The sequence below is a fragment of the Lactuca sativa genome, chromosome 1 (assembly GCF_002870075.4).
Source record: "Lactuca sativa cultivar Salinas chromosome 1, Lsat_Salinas_v11, whole genome shotgun sequence".
NCBI classification, from domain to species: domain Eukaryota; kingdom Viridiplantae; phylum Streptophyta; class Magnoliopsida; order Asterales; family Asteraceae; genus Lactuca; species Lactuca sativa.
In genome coordinates this window covers 169,689,815-169,701,337 of record NC_056623.2, presented here as the reverse complement: position 1 = coordinate 169,701,337, position 11,523 = coordinate 169,689,815, and the positions used below count along the sequence as shown (strand labels likewise).

Sequence of the window (11,523 nt, the reverse complement as noted above, 5' to 3'; positions counted from 1 at the left end):
AGGAACAATTCTAGGCTTTAATACTTGGCTTAAGGAAGGTTTATGGAACTAAATGGTACCATTTTATGGAGTTTACGGCCTTGGAACCTTTTGGGCCATAAACTCCCTCACACATGGGGTTCTAAATGTTTTAGCTAGTCCATAAGTCATCTAGGTACATGCCCAAATTGTCTCATGGCCTAAGAAAGTGTCTACGGTGTCCTTTGACCCCTTTATGGGAGTTTACGGCCCAAGAGCCACTCTTGGCCGTAAACTCTTCAATACTTGTGCTTTTCTTATGTTTCCTAGGTCCTAAACACATTAAGGTATTTGCCTAAAATAGAGTCCAAGCCTTAGGAAGTGTTTGAAAGGATTTTGGCACTTAAACTTGGATTTTACGACCAAAGGAGCTTCTTGGCCGTAAACTCCCTTCTAGAATTGATTTCTAATGGTTTTGGTGGCATAAATCATGAGTTTAAGGCTTCTAGGTTTTTGTTCTAAGGCTAAAGGAACATTAGGCACTCATTTGTGCCTTCACTTGGAGTTTAAGGCCCAAGTGATGTTCCTTGGCCGTAAACTCCTAAAACTAAATGGTTTTGATTGATTTCTAGCCTCAAATGCTCATACATAAAGTCCTTAACTAGTTGCCTAACACGGAAATGGGACTAGATGGCCTTTAGGCTTGATTTTGGAGTTTACTCCCCAAGAACGTTCTTGGGCGGTAAACTCCCGGATCTTGCATTTTAGACATGTAAACAATGTTATTTAGCATACAACAAGTATTAAAACACATCTAGGAAAGTAGACTCACAATCTGGGATGAAAACCCGAAGATCCGTGAGAGAGAAATTGGCTTTTCTCTAATTGGAATTCAACTAATGAACCAATTTGGTCCAAAATTCTATTTATAGTCCTGAGATTTTTGGCAGAAAATATTTCTATTCTCGGAATGGATTCTAATGACCTAGAGTAATGGAATTACAGTGTTGCACAAAATCCTAGTGCTACCACTCTCCTAATATCTCTTTAGGTGTAAAACCCTGAAAACGGCCAAACTTATACTCGAAGTCTGAATTTTCACTGTAACTGATCTACATCTATTGGCTTGATATGGTTTGATTTGAATGGAAATTTCGGGTTGTCACACTATATGTCTAGGATTAATGAATATGAAACTAGAATTAATAAGAAAATTGAGTAAATTCATGTGCAATCTTGTAAGATGATCATCAAACAAGAAGTTAATTAAAAGAATAAATTAGTTAACTATTGCAAGTCTAACTTAACCCGAATAATTAATCTAGTGAATATAATTAAATTAGACAATTGACCACTGTTTAAGTTAGTTTATTTGCTAAGGATTAGGGTAGTGAATACGAATCTAATCACTTGAATCGGTAACCAACGAAAGAATTAATCCATTGCACCATTACCTTGAAATCAACCATAGAGTTAACCAAGTTGAACTAAACAGAAGTTCCTTTCCAATTATTGAATCTAGTTAAGTCGTTATTTTCTAGTCTTAAATTAGTAATAGTTAGTAAGTTTCTAGTCTTGTAGAACTAGAGAAAACCCCTACTTCTTAATTAACTTAGATAAAATTAGTTTTTAATTTAATTTGTCGTTCCCTGTGATCGATACCCTGCTTATTTAGCTATACCACAATTGATAGGTTCACTGCCTTTTGTGTGTTATTTGATAATTAAAAGTAGGTTCAAAACTAAGTGAGTTTGTACACATCAGCGAGTCAAGTCGTGATTGGAAGGACTTTGAGCATAAGAACTCGGCGAGTCAGTAAGTGGACTCGGCAAGTAGGGTTGACCTGGAAGGTTGACTTTGACCAGGACTTTGACTTGGACCAGAGTTGACTTGGTCGACTGTCGAGGGTCAGTTATACTAAGTGTTGCATTGGTATTGATAGCTCGGAAAGCTAGTAGAGCCGGAGTTCAGTGAGTGGTCAGGCAGCAGCTAGTGGGATCATCAGCAAGTTCAGCCAGTGCAGGTGAGTTTCCCTTTTGTATGAATGGGTCTACGGCCACAATGCCGACCCATGTAGTTATGAGTGGAAGACCCGGGGGTTAGCCCTAGGCACAATATGCTAGTATGATATTCAGATGAGGTCCAATGATAGAGGGCGGGTGCCCAAGAAATGGTTTATGTGATAGTTTATACTTGTTGTCTGTGTGATATTTGTATGTGCCTGGTAGGAAGGTGAGTGTGGGCGAGGTCCCGTAACTCACCAATAGCAGAGTGTGGATGGTGTTCCACATCTCAGTAGCAACAGTCCAGGGGCGAGACCCAAGTTAGGAAAGGAGTGAGGGTGGGCTGGGCCCGTATCTCACTATCAGCAGGAGTATGGACGAGGTCCATGACTCATCAGTAGCAGGACACGGGCGGGGCCCAGAGATAGGCGAGGCCATAGAGCAAGAGCTGTTAGTATATGTTTAGCTTATGTGATGCTATGTGATATGTGTATGTGCTATTATATGCTAGTGGGCGGGGCCCTGTGACAGGCGAGGCCTAAGTGAAACAGATCTGTATCCGAGCGGGGCTCGAAGCCAGGCGGGGCCTGGAGCGGCGGGGCCGTTGTAGGGGGCGAGGCCCGAAGTAGGGGGCGAGGCCCCGGATAGCGGGCGTGGCCTAATATGTGCTGTATGTGGTTATGCATGGTATATGGTAAGGTGGGGAACTCACTAAGCTTCGTGCTTACGGTTTTCAGTTTTGGTTTCAGGTACTTCTGGTAGCTGATGTTGGAGCTCGGGGTGATTGCATGGCACACACCATAGATTTGTCAGCCTGGGAATGTTTTACTCTGATAATGAACATGTGTTTTGAAAACTATTACTTTGATTATGTTTTGAATTGACGATTTTACTTTAAGTAATATTGTATTAAAAGAAATTTTTAGTCTTGAATTTTGGGATGTTACACTTGAAGTCGAAAACCTTCAGATTTCTTACTTTATGTGTCCTCAGTGGTCAACTTTAGATAAATAAACTCACAAAAGGAGAATAATATCAATCACAAATTAATCACCCAAATCACAAACATGAATCAATCTTCAATGATGAATTTTCGAACTCCAACTTAACCAAGCACGAAACTCGCTAATTTAGAAAGAAATTGGAAATTAGATGAGTGATGACGGTAGGTTCTATAAGAAATTAGAACAATAATAGGAAATAAAAAACAATTTTAGAGGGATGTAAGTGTAATAAGTCAATTTAAAGGTTCTTCGATTTCTACAACATAAGTTTTCAAGGGATATCAAACGATTGGATTTAGGCATTTGGCGATTGCAGTTCTCAACGCCCTAGGGATTTTTGACGCCCACGTCTCACTATTTCCATTAGACTCCTCAGGACGGTGTCCACGTAAATCAATATTGGGCAAAAATATATACATATATTATATATTTGATTAAACTGGTGCCTCCTTTTGTTTCATACATTCGACCTTAACCCATATCGGCTATGTAGTGGGCCAAACCTTGCTTACTATTGTTATTCTCAGAGGGTGTTTGGCTTAGCTTTTGTGGGGCAAAAGTCCTTTTTGTAAAAGAACTTTTTGTAAAAGTTGTTTTTTAAAATGTGTTTGTATTAGCTTTTGAAGGGAAAAAATCAAAAATTAAAATGTTTGGTTTAACTTTTACATGTAAAATGACTAAAAAGGACTAAAAATGACATGGTTTAACTTTTAGATGGGGTTATAAATGTAATTTAATGTTTTAGCTGGTGAAAAGTCAGGAAAAGTCACGATTTCGTGACTTTTCAAAAAGCTGGAATTTACACTATAGCAAAAGTTGATTAAAAAGTCATTTTCATTTTACCCAAACATCTTTTTGGACTTTTTCTAAAAGATAAAGTCAAAAGTCACTTTAAAAGCCAATACAAACACCCCCTTAGTCATGTATAATTATCTTTCATTATTGTTTTTAATGGTTGTAACTTGTAAAGTCTGAAGATTGTTTTAAGCCCTTGAATAAATTTGTTGATGCCATTTCAAGGAAGTGTTTACAAATTTCACACTTACCATCTGATTGTGAATTCATGTTGATTAGAAGACACAAGATAATATAACACGATCGAAAGACGATAGAGTAAACCTAAAGAAATTATAAGATTTTTGAAAAAATCAATCGTTATATATATAATCAAGAAAATTCTTATACCGTGGAATAATGACATTTTACCATGTATCATCACAATTTCTTTGGTATAATTAATGAATATCACGAACACTTTGCAATATCACTTTTTATTAGAAAAGTGATTTCACTATACATTAAAGTAGACACATAAAAATAAATGTTAAAGCAACCTTCTATTTTTTGTTTTTGTGAGAAACCGTATAGAAAATCACCTAACCCTAATAAGAAAGTATAAACAAACGATTTCTTTTCCATTAAAAAGAAATGGGCTTCTTGTTTGTCAAATTTATTAACGAGAGGCCCGATGGCCTAATTGTAATTCAGCCCAAAAGAATACCCTTTACGGTCAATGTTCGCAACCCTCAGGTCAGCTCTTTCTCCTCCTCATAAACCCTTCTACGCTCCTTCATTTCGTCCTCCAACCCTTTCGCCGCTTTTCTGGAGCCGCAGCATACGCGGATCCATTCATTCGCTTCTCTCTCTCGAAAGGTAAAATCCCTTGATCTCTCAACTCCCTTTCTTTACGCATCTTTGCTTTGTAGATCTGAAGTATCGTAGCTTCTTGTTGATAGATCTGTATTTAGCTCTTTGTTTTGTTTATTTCTATATACTTGCACTTGGTTTTATCGGATCGACGTAGATCTGAATAAACAAAACTTGATTCATAAGATCAAGTGTTGTTTCTGTGCTGTTTACATCGATTTTGCGTTTAGCTTTTCGTGTTTTCGGTTTTCTATGTTTTTATATACTAGATCTGGTCTATGATCGGTTTTTAGTTGTCCGAAATCCTTGTCCATTACTTTGTAGTATCCATTTCATGATTCTGAGTTAAGAAATAATTGCGAATCTTCCGCTCCTCTGTCTGTCGTCCATTAAAATCGCATCTGTTGATTTTACGTTTTCCAGTTGACCAAAATAGTTCGTTGACCAAAATCAACATCATTTCGTTGCAACTATAACTAGAAATGATTCAATCTGTGGGAGATCTAAAATAGAAATTGTTTTGATATTTATGTGATCCGTGTTCGATTGAGGTTTAACTACTTGATGTTATGTCGATCTGTTGAAAACATTTTCATTATTTAATCATTTAAACTTTGACATCTGGGTTGACGTATTTTTTCCCTTGTGTAGGGGTCATGACGATCGATCATTCACATCACCCAAGTGTTTCCCAGAAGCTCGGTCTTCTTGGATCCAGCATGACACAGCTTCGTGCTCGTGAGACTGGAGTCCAGCAGCCACTTTACCAGAGGCAATTTCAATATGGAAATTACTCAAATGCTGCATTTCAGCACCCAACTCAGTCATCAGCTGAACTTTCCATGATTGTGCCAAAAGTATCACCGATCTGTGTTCAAGCCCCAGCTGAGAAAGGTCTTCAAGGGTTTGCTATTGATTTTCTCATGGGTGGTGTCTCTGCTGCTGTGTCAAAAACAGCTGCTGCACCCATTGAACGTGTGAAGCTTTTGATCCAGAATCAGGATGAGATGCTTAAGTCTGGTAGGTTGGAGAAACCATACAAAGGTATCGGTGAATGCTTTAGCAGAACCATTAAGGAAGAAGGTTTCGGATCTTTGTGGAGAGGAAACACTGCTAATGTCATTCGTTATTTCCCAACCCAGGCTAGTATTCTTTTTCTCTTTCATATTTATTTCTCATATAAGCAAAATAACAACTTTCTTTCATTGATTTGTTTTTATATAACCTGTCTTTAATTTCCCATTTCTTTTTTACAACAATTTATTTTGAAGATCTATCCAATTATGGCGATGTGTTATAAAAGCAATTATGAACAGTTAATGTACATTATCATATCAAGAAAAAAAGAAAGTTTTACTTTTTTAGATCTAGTATTAATTATCGCTTTTAATTATGAAACACATCTAGTTATAGCAGTGTCATCTGACTATTAAACATCTGACTATTAAACACATCTAAATGCTATAATCTATAGATTGTTTCAATTTCTAAAAGAAAATATTACATTGATAGTTCAGTCTTTATTAGAAAGAACAAGCAATGCAATTGCATCAATTTCTTTTTTACACCATTGTATTTTCATTCCTTCACATTACAACAATGTTTGCATCCGAGTTAAAGATTAAGATGAAAGTTGATTACGATAATCATGTAGATAATATTATAACATAATAAAGTTTTGTTTTCTTTTTTATTATAATTATTAAAGTTTTTATCTGTTTCTGTACATTTCAGGCTTTGAACTTTGCTTTTAAGGATTACTTCAAGAGGCTGTTCAACTTCAAGAAGGACCGTGATGGCTACTGGAAATGGTTCGCCGGAAACTTGGGATCCGGTGGTGCCGCTGGTGCCTCCTCCCTACTTTTTGTCTACTCTCTTGATTATGCAAGAACCCGTTTGGCTAATGACGCCAAGGCTGCAAAGAAGGGAGGTGAAAGGCAATTCAATGGTCTTGTTGATGTGTACAAGAAGACTCTTGCTTCTGATGGAGTTGCTGGACTTTACCGTGGATTCAACATTTCATGTGTTGGAATCATTGTTTACCGTGGTCTTTACTTCGGATTGTACGATTCCTTGAAGCCAGTTGTCCTCACTGGCAAGATGCAGGTAACTTATATATATATATATATTTTATGATGTCTTAAGATTTTGTTTTACAGATAGACATTCTAAATTCTGTAATTTTTTTTTGTAAAATTTCAGGATAGTTTCTTTGCTAGTTTTGCTCTTGGTTGGGTGATCACAAATGGTGCTGGTCTTGCATCTTACCCTATCGACACAGTGAGAAGACGTATGATGATGACATCTGGTGAAGCCGTTAAGTACAAGAGCTCATACGACGCCTTCTCCCAGATCCTGAAAAACGAAGGTGCCAAGTCACTGTTCAAGGGAGCTGGAGCCAATATCCTTCGTGCTATTGCTGGTGCTGGTGTCCTTTCTGGATACGATAAATTGCAGCTTATCGTTTTCGGCAAGAAGTACGGATCAGGCGGCGGCTAATACTTTTCCTTTCATAATTATCTGCAGATGGTGACGACCAACAAACCAAAACAAAGCTTTTGAATTTTGAGGGTTTTTCTTCTTTCTCTCCTCTTGCTCGGTTTGAATAATAAGGATTCAGTTTTGGGAGTGTTCCCTTTTGAAATATGGATTTTTCTTTATCTTTTTGTTAAGTGTTATTGTGAACCTCTATCATTAGAGAGCAGTACTGATTTTTAATAGGTAAAACGATATTAATTTGGATGATTTCCTTGTGTTTTTTTTTTTTATTTTTTTTTTTACTTTGCTTTGCTTCTTCCTTTTGGTTATTATCTGATTGTGATCAAAATTTGCTTATTTCTGGACTTGACTAGTTCATTTTATTGTCTTCGTCCCAATGTTGTTTTTGTAAGCTTTTGCGAATCATTAAAATTTATTGCAAGCATATTAGGTTTTTTATAATAAAGTTTGGTTTTAATCATTCACCAAAAGTTTTTATTTTTCTTGATTAAAACAACACTATTTTTTCATTGTATTTTTGCTTTGTTGGTGATTTTAATGATTACTTCAAAATTTTTTATTTTTTTTTTTAAATTTACTTATCTTTCTAGATTTTTCCTATATTTTGTTTAGCATTAGTGTGAACTTTATGTGGAACTTTCATTAGAAAGTACAACTCTTTGTCAATGGCTTCCCCTAAAACATGTTCCCAGTGTCAAAAAGGCATCAAGCTTCATACAAGTTCAAACTAACGCAACAACATGCTTCTCCACTTTCCTAACCCCAACAAATAATTCTATACTTACAACAGGCAAACAAAATGATTATTCATTCCAATGTAAAAGCCAAAATGAAATTCCCTCTCTTGTTTCCTTATCATGGTTATAGTTACACATAAAAAATGATGTGTAACGTCTCCTTCTCGAATTCTATTAAAAGACGTGGAGGGAAATGAAAGAGTTACTTTCCCTGTTTATTTTTTTTGTTTGATTAAACTCAAAAACTGAGTGTAAAAAGTGGCATAAAGCTGCAAAACGCCCTACACGACCTTTTACCATCTCAAAAACAGCAAGATTGCCGACTTGCCGTCACACATTATTGATTGCCTGTGTTCCTACAACTAATGAACTAATGTTTGTATAATGATTAATTCAATTATACAGGGTTGGGTTTTAACGGGATCATTTGTCGATCTTTTTAGCATTGTAATTATGATCACTCGAAAGAGCGTTTTGCAGCTTTATGCCACTTTTTACACTTCATTTGTTTATCTCATCGTCGTTATTCACTGATATTGTTTCTCTTCTCATCATGCCTTTTCTCTTCCTCTAAGCTTATTTGAATATCAAGGTATATGGTATGTTGTTTAGTAATTGATTGAAAAAATCCAATATTTTGTTGTTTAAAATCTTAAACTCAAATATTTTGTTGTTTAAAATCTTCAACTCAATCTCTCACACAATGGTTATTCTTGTCGGTAAAATTATTTATAGGGTTAAGTCTTATTTTATGTGGGTCCAGTCCTAGATAATTGAATATATATATATATATATATATATATATATATATATATATATATATATATATATATATATATATATATATATATATATATATATATATATATATACACTAGCCCCCGCGCAATGTGACGGGAGGCAATAACTTTGTTTCAGCAGTTAATTTCATTTCGGTGAATAGTTTTTAAACGAAAGTTAAAAACTTCAATAAATAGATTTCTTGCGACGATATGTTTCATTGCGGAAACATGTAAAAATCCAGAAATAACACAATGAAGTAGACAATGTGCATTGTTGGGTTAAAAATAAAAATTTATTATTATCTTTCGTCAAAAATAAAGGTACGATTTTTAGTTTCAAAATATTTTGTATGTTGTTTTCTTTTAACATATAAGTTGCACTATTATTTTGTGTTAAAAATAAAATTATATTATTGTTTTTGGTAAACAGCATGTAGGTAGTTTCTTATTAAAAATCAAAATATGTCCAAATTTTCAAGTTTTTTTTAAAAAAAAAAAATAATAGGGCAAATTACACATCTAGTCCTTTTACAAGATTTTTTTATATTATCCATATTTTTCTATTTTTTTTGTGGTATACATATTAAATTACAATACGAAGTCTTTGTATTTAATAATTTATTGGGTATTAATCAATATAGTATTATTAAAATAGTTGGTTTCCGGTCAATTTAAATTAGACATGTTTGATTTTTATTGTCAAGAATTATTAATCATTCAGTTTGTTTTTGTTTAAGACTTACTTTCTTGTTTTATCAAATATTTTCAAATATAAAAATAATAATAATAAACATGTAAAATGCATAGTTTTATTTTCTTCATATTGAAATTATTTTCGATAATTCTTACTTTCAGATTTGATACAAATGACGTGTATATATGTATAATAATTCTTATTACCACTTTATTTAAAAAGTAGAAGTTTTAAATTTAAAAAAAAATAAAAACAATGAATAACTTTGTCGGTCATTTTCACTTTATATTAATAATCTATATTAATAACTAACTTGTACTTTTGTGTATTTTGTATAATAAAGATAAATATTATAATCAATATTATTTGACATATTTTAATTTATTATCCATGTATTAACCTCAATAATAAAAGCGGAATTGTAACCTTCAATTTTAAATTTTGAATCGCCATCTAGGATTTCAAATTTTCCACAATATATGGGACACGTTTTTTATTTGGTACAATAAATAAAGATTTATTACCTTTATTTTAGGCATAATATATTTTTAGTTTGAATCTTTGCTATCTTTTCCACCTAAATAGGGTTAAGTTATAAATTTAATATTATTTTATTGGTTGTTACTTGTACTATTGGCTAAATCGTTTGGACGTCTTAAAAAAATAATATTATTATATTGAAGTTATTTTTAGAAACAATGAGATTTCCTTTATAATGTATTTTATATATATATATATATATATATATATATATATATATATATATACCGTCACCCGCGCAATGCAACGGGCAGTGAAATATCATTAATCATTTAAATATATCGTTAATGTAAGTTAATAATTGTATGGTTGAAGTGGGTGGTGGGTGTTGCGGTGGGTGGTAGTGGTGGTGATGGTGGTGACAATGGCTGCGATGATGGTAGTTGATGGAGACTGAAGAAAAGTGATATTATAGTAATATTGAATGTTTCCTTGTAAAAATGTATTTAATTTATGAGTGAATGGATTTGCTCTCATTAGAATTTAAAGTTTACCTTATTTATGAAATTATTTTCTTAGTAAATCTTGAACCAAACATGAGAATTCCGTGAAATTAGTTTTCAATTCCATTTAATGAGCAACTATCGCGCCGAACCAAGTGTCATTTTATTGTAGCGTGTAACCAACATGTTGAGATATTAATTTTATTAAAATAATTATTGATAACATTATTTTCAAAATTTGTTTTCGATTTTTTACACCATTTTATTCAAAATCCATTACTGATAGGGAAAATGACTTATATGGGTAACTATGTTTCAAAATCATTCAAAAAATACCATTCAAGTTTGATGTGTCCAAAAAACATCATCCAAGTAAAGCATTTGTACAAAAAACACCAACAAAGTACATTTTTTGTTTAAATTTGACATTTGGTAACCGGCAATTACCGGTAAAAAATATGTAAAGGAAAAAAAAAACAATAGGAAATTACTCAAAGAGGTAACTATGTTTCAAAATCGTTCAAAAAACACTATCCAAGTTTGGTATGTTCAAAAAACACCATCCAAGTAAAGTTTTTGTACAAAAAACACCAACAAACTATATGTTTCGTTCAAATATTACCCACCGGTAATTGGTTCTTACAGGTTAAATGATAACTTGACTTAACTATTACGACATGACATAATAATGATTGACAAAACAATAAATGGTATATTCCTCCTTTAAAAACCGATTTAGGGTTTCTTCATGAACGAATGACTTCTTCTTCTCCTATGATTGCTCTTCTTCTTTTAAAGTGATGATCTTGAACTCAAGTCCAAAACCCTAACTCTTAACTTAAGACAAAAAGGGCTCATTTACCCCTGCCTCAATGGGCCTCCCTCCCCCTAAGGCCCAAATCCATAAAAAGCCCAAATAAGCATCTAAGCCCAACTATAAGGCATCTAAGGCCTAATATGGCCCAAGAACCCCCAACATGGCCTTAAGCCCAAAAAATAACCTACTACAATCAGGTGGCCCCGATGGCTAACTTAAAACAAGTCCATTCATACGCCTAGCATATGCCGAAGCCTCTGCGATCTGGATTTTATGCAAGTACGCCCTCCTACATACGCCCATCGTACTCGGCTAGGCTCAAGAACCACCAATCTTCCGAAGGCCATAACTTCTTCATTCTAAGTCCAATTTCGTTCTTTATATCCACATGAAGGAATC

General features: G+C 34.0%; 1 protein-coding gene across 1 annotated transcript; it reads left to right on the top strand.

The window, feature by feature from the left end:
* The first annotated feature begins 4,423 nt into the window (after positions 1-4,423).
* On the top strand, positions 4,424-7,357 carry LOC111888771 (ADP,ATP carrier protein 1, mitochondrial). Its single transcript, XM_023884882.2, has 4 exons — positions 4,424-4,618; positions 5,264-5,754; positions 6,347-6,718; positions 6,815-7,357. Exons 2-4 carry the CDS (start codon positions 5,269-5,271, stop codon positions 7,109-7,111), a joined length of 1,155 nt encoding a protein of 384 aa, XP_023740650.1. The 5' UTR covers positions 4,424-4,618; positions 5,264-5,268; the 3' UTR covers positions 7,112-7,357.
* Positions 7,358-11,523: the final 4,166 nt, after the last annotated feature.

Coding starts and splice junctions, on each gene's coding strand:
- LOC111888771 (XM_023884882.2), top strand. CDS start 5,269: ATGACGATCGATCATTCACATCACCCAAGTGTTTCCCAGAAGCTCGGT. Junction 5,755..6,346: donor TTCGTTATTTCCCAACCCAG/GCTAGTATTCTT, acceptor TGTACATTTCAG/GCTTTGAACTTTGCTTTTAA. Junction 6,719..6,814: donor TCCTCACTGGCAAGATGCAG/GTAACTTATATA, acceptor GTAAAATTTCAG/GATAGTTTCTTTGCTAGTTT.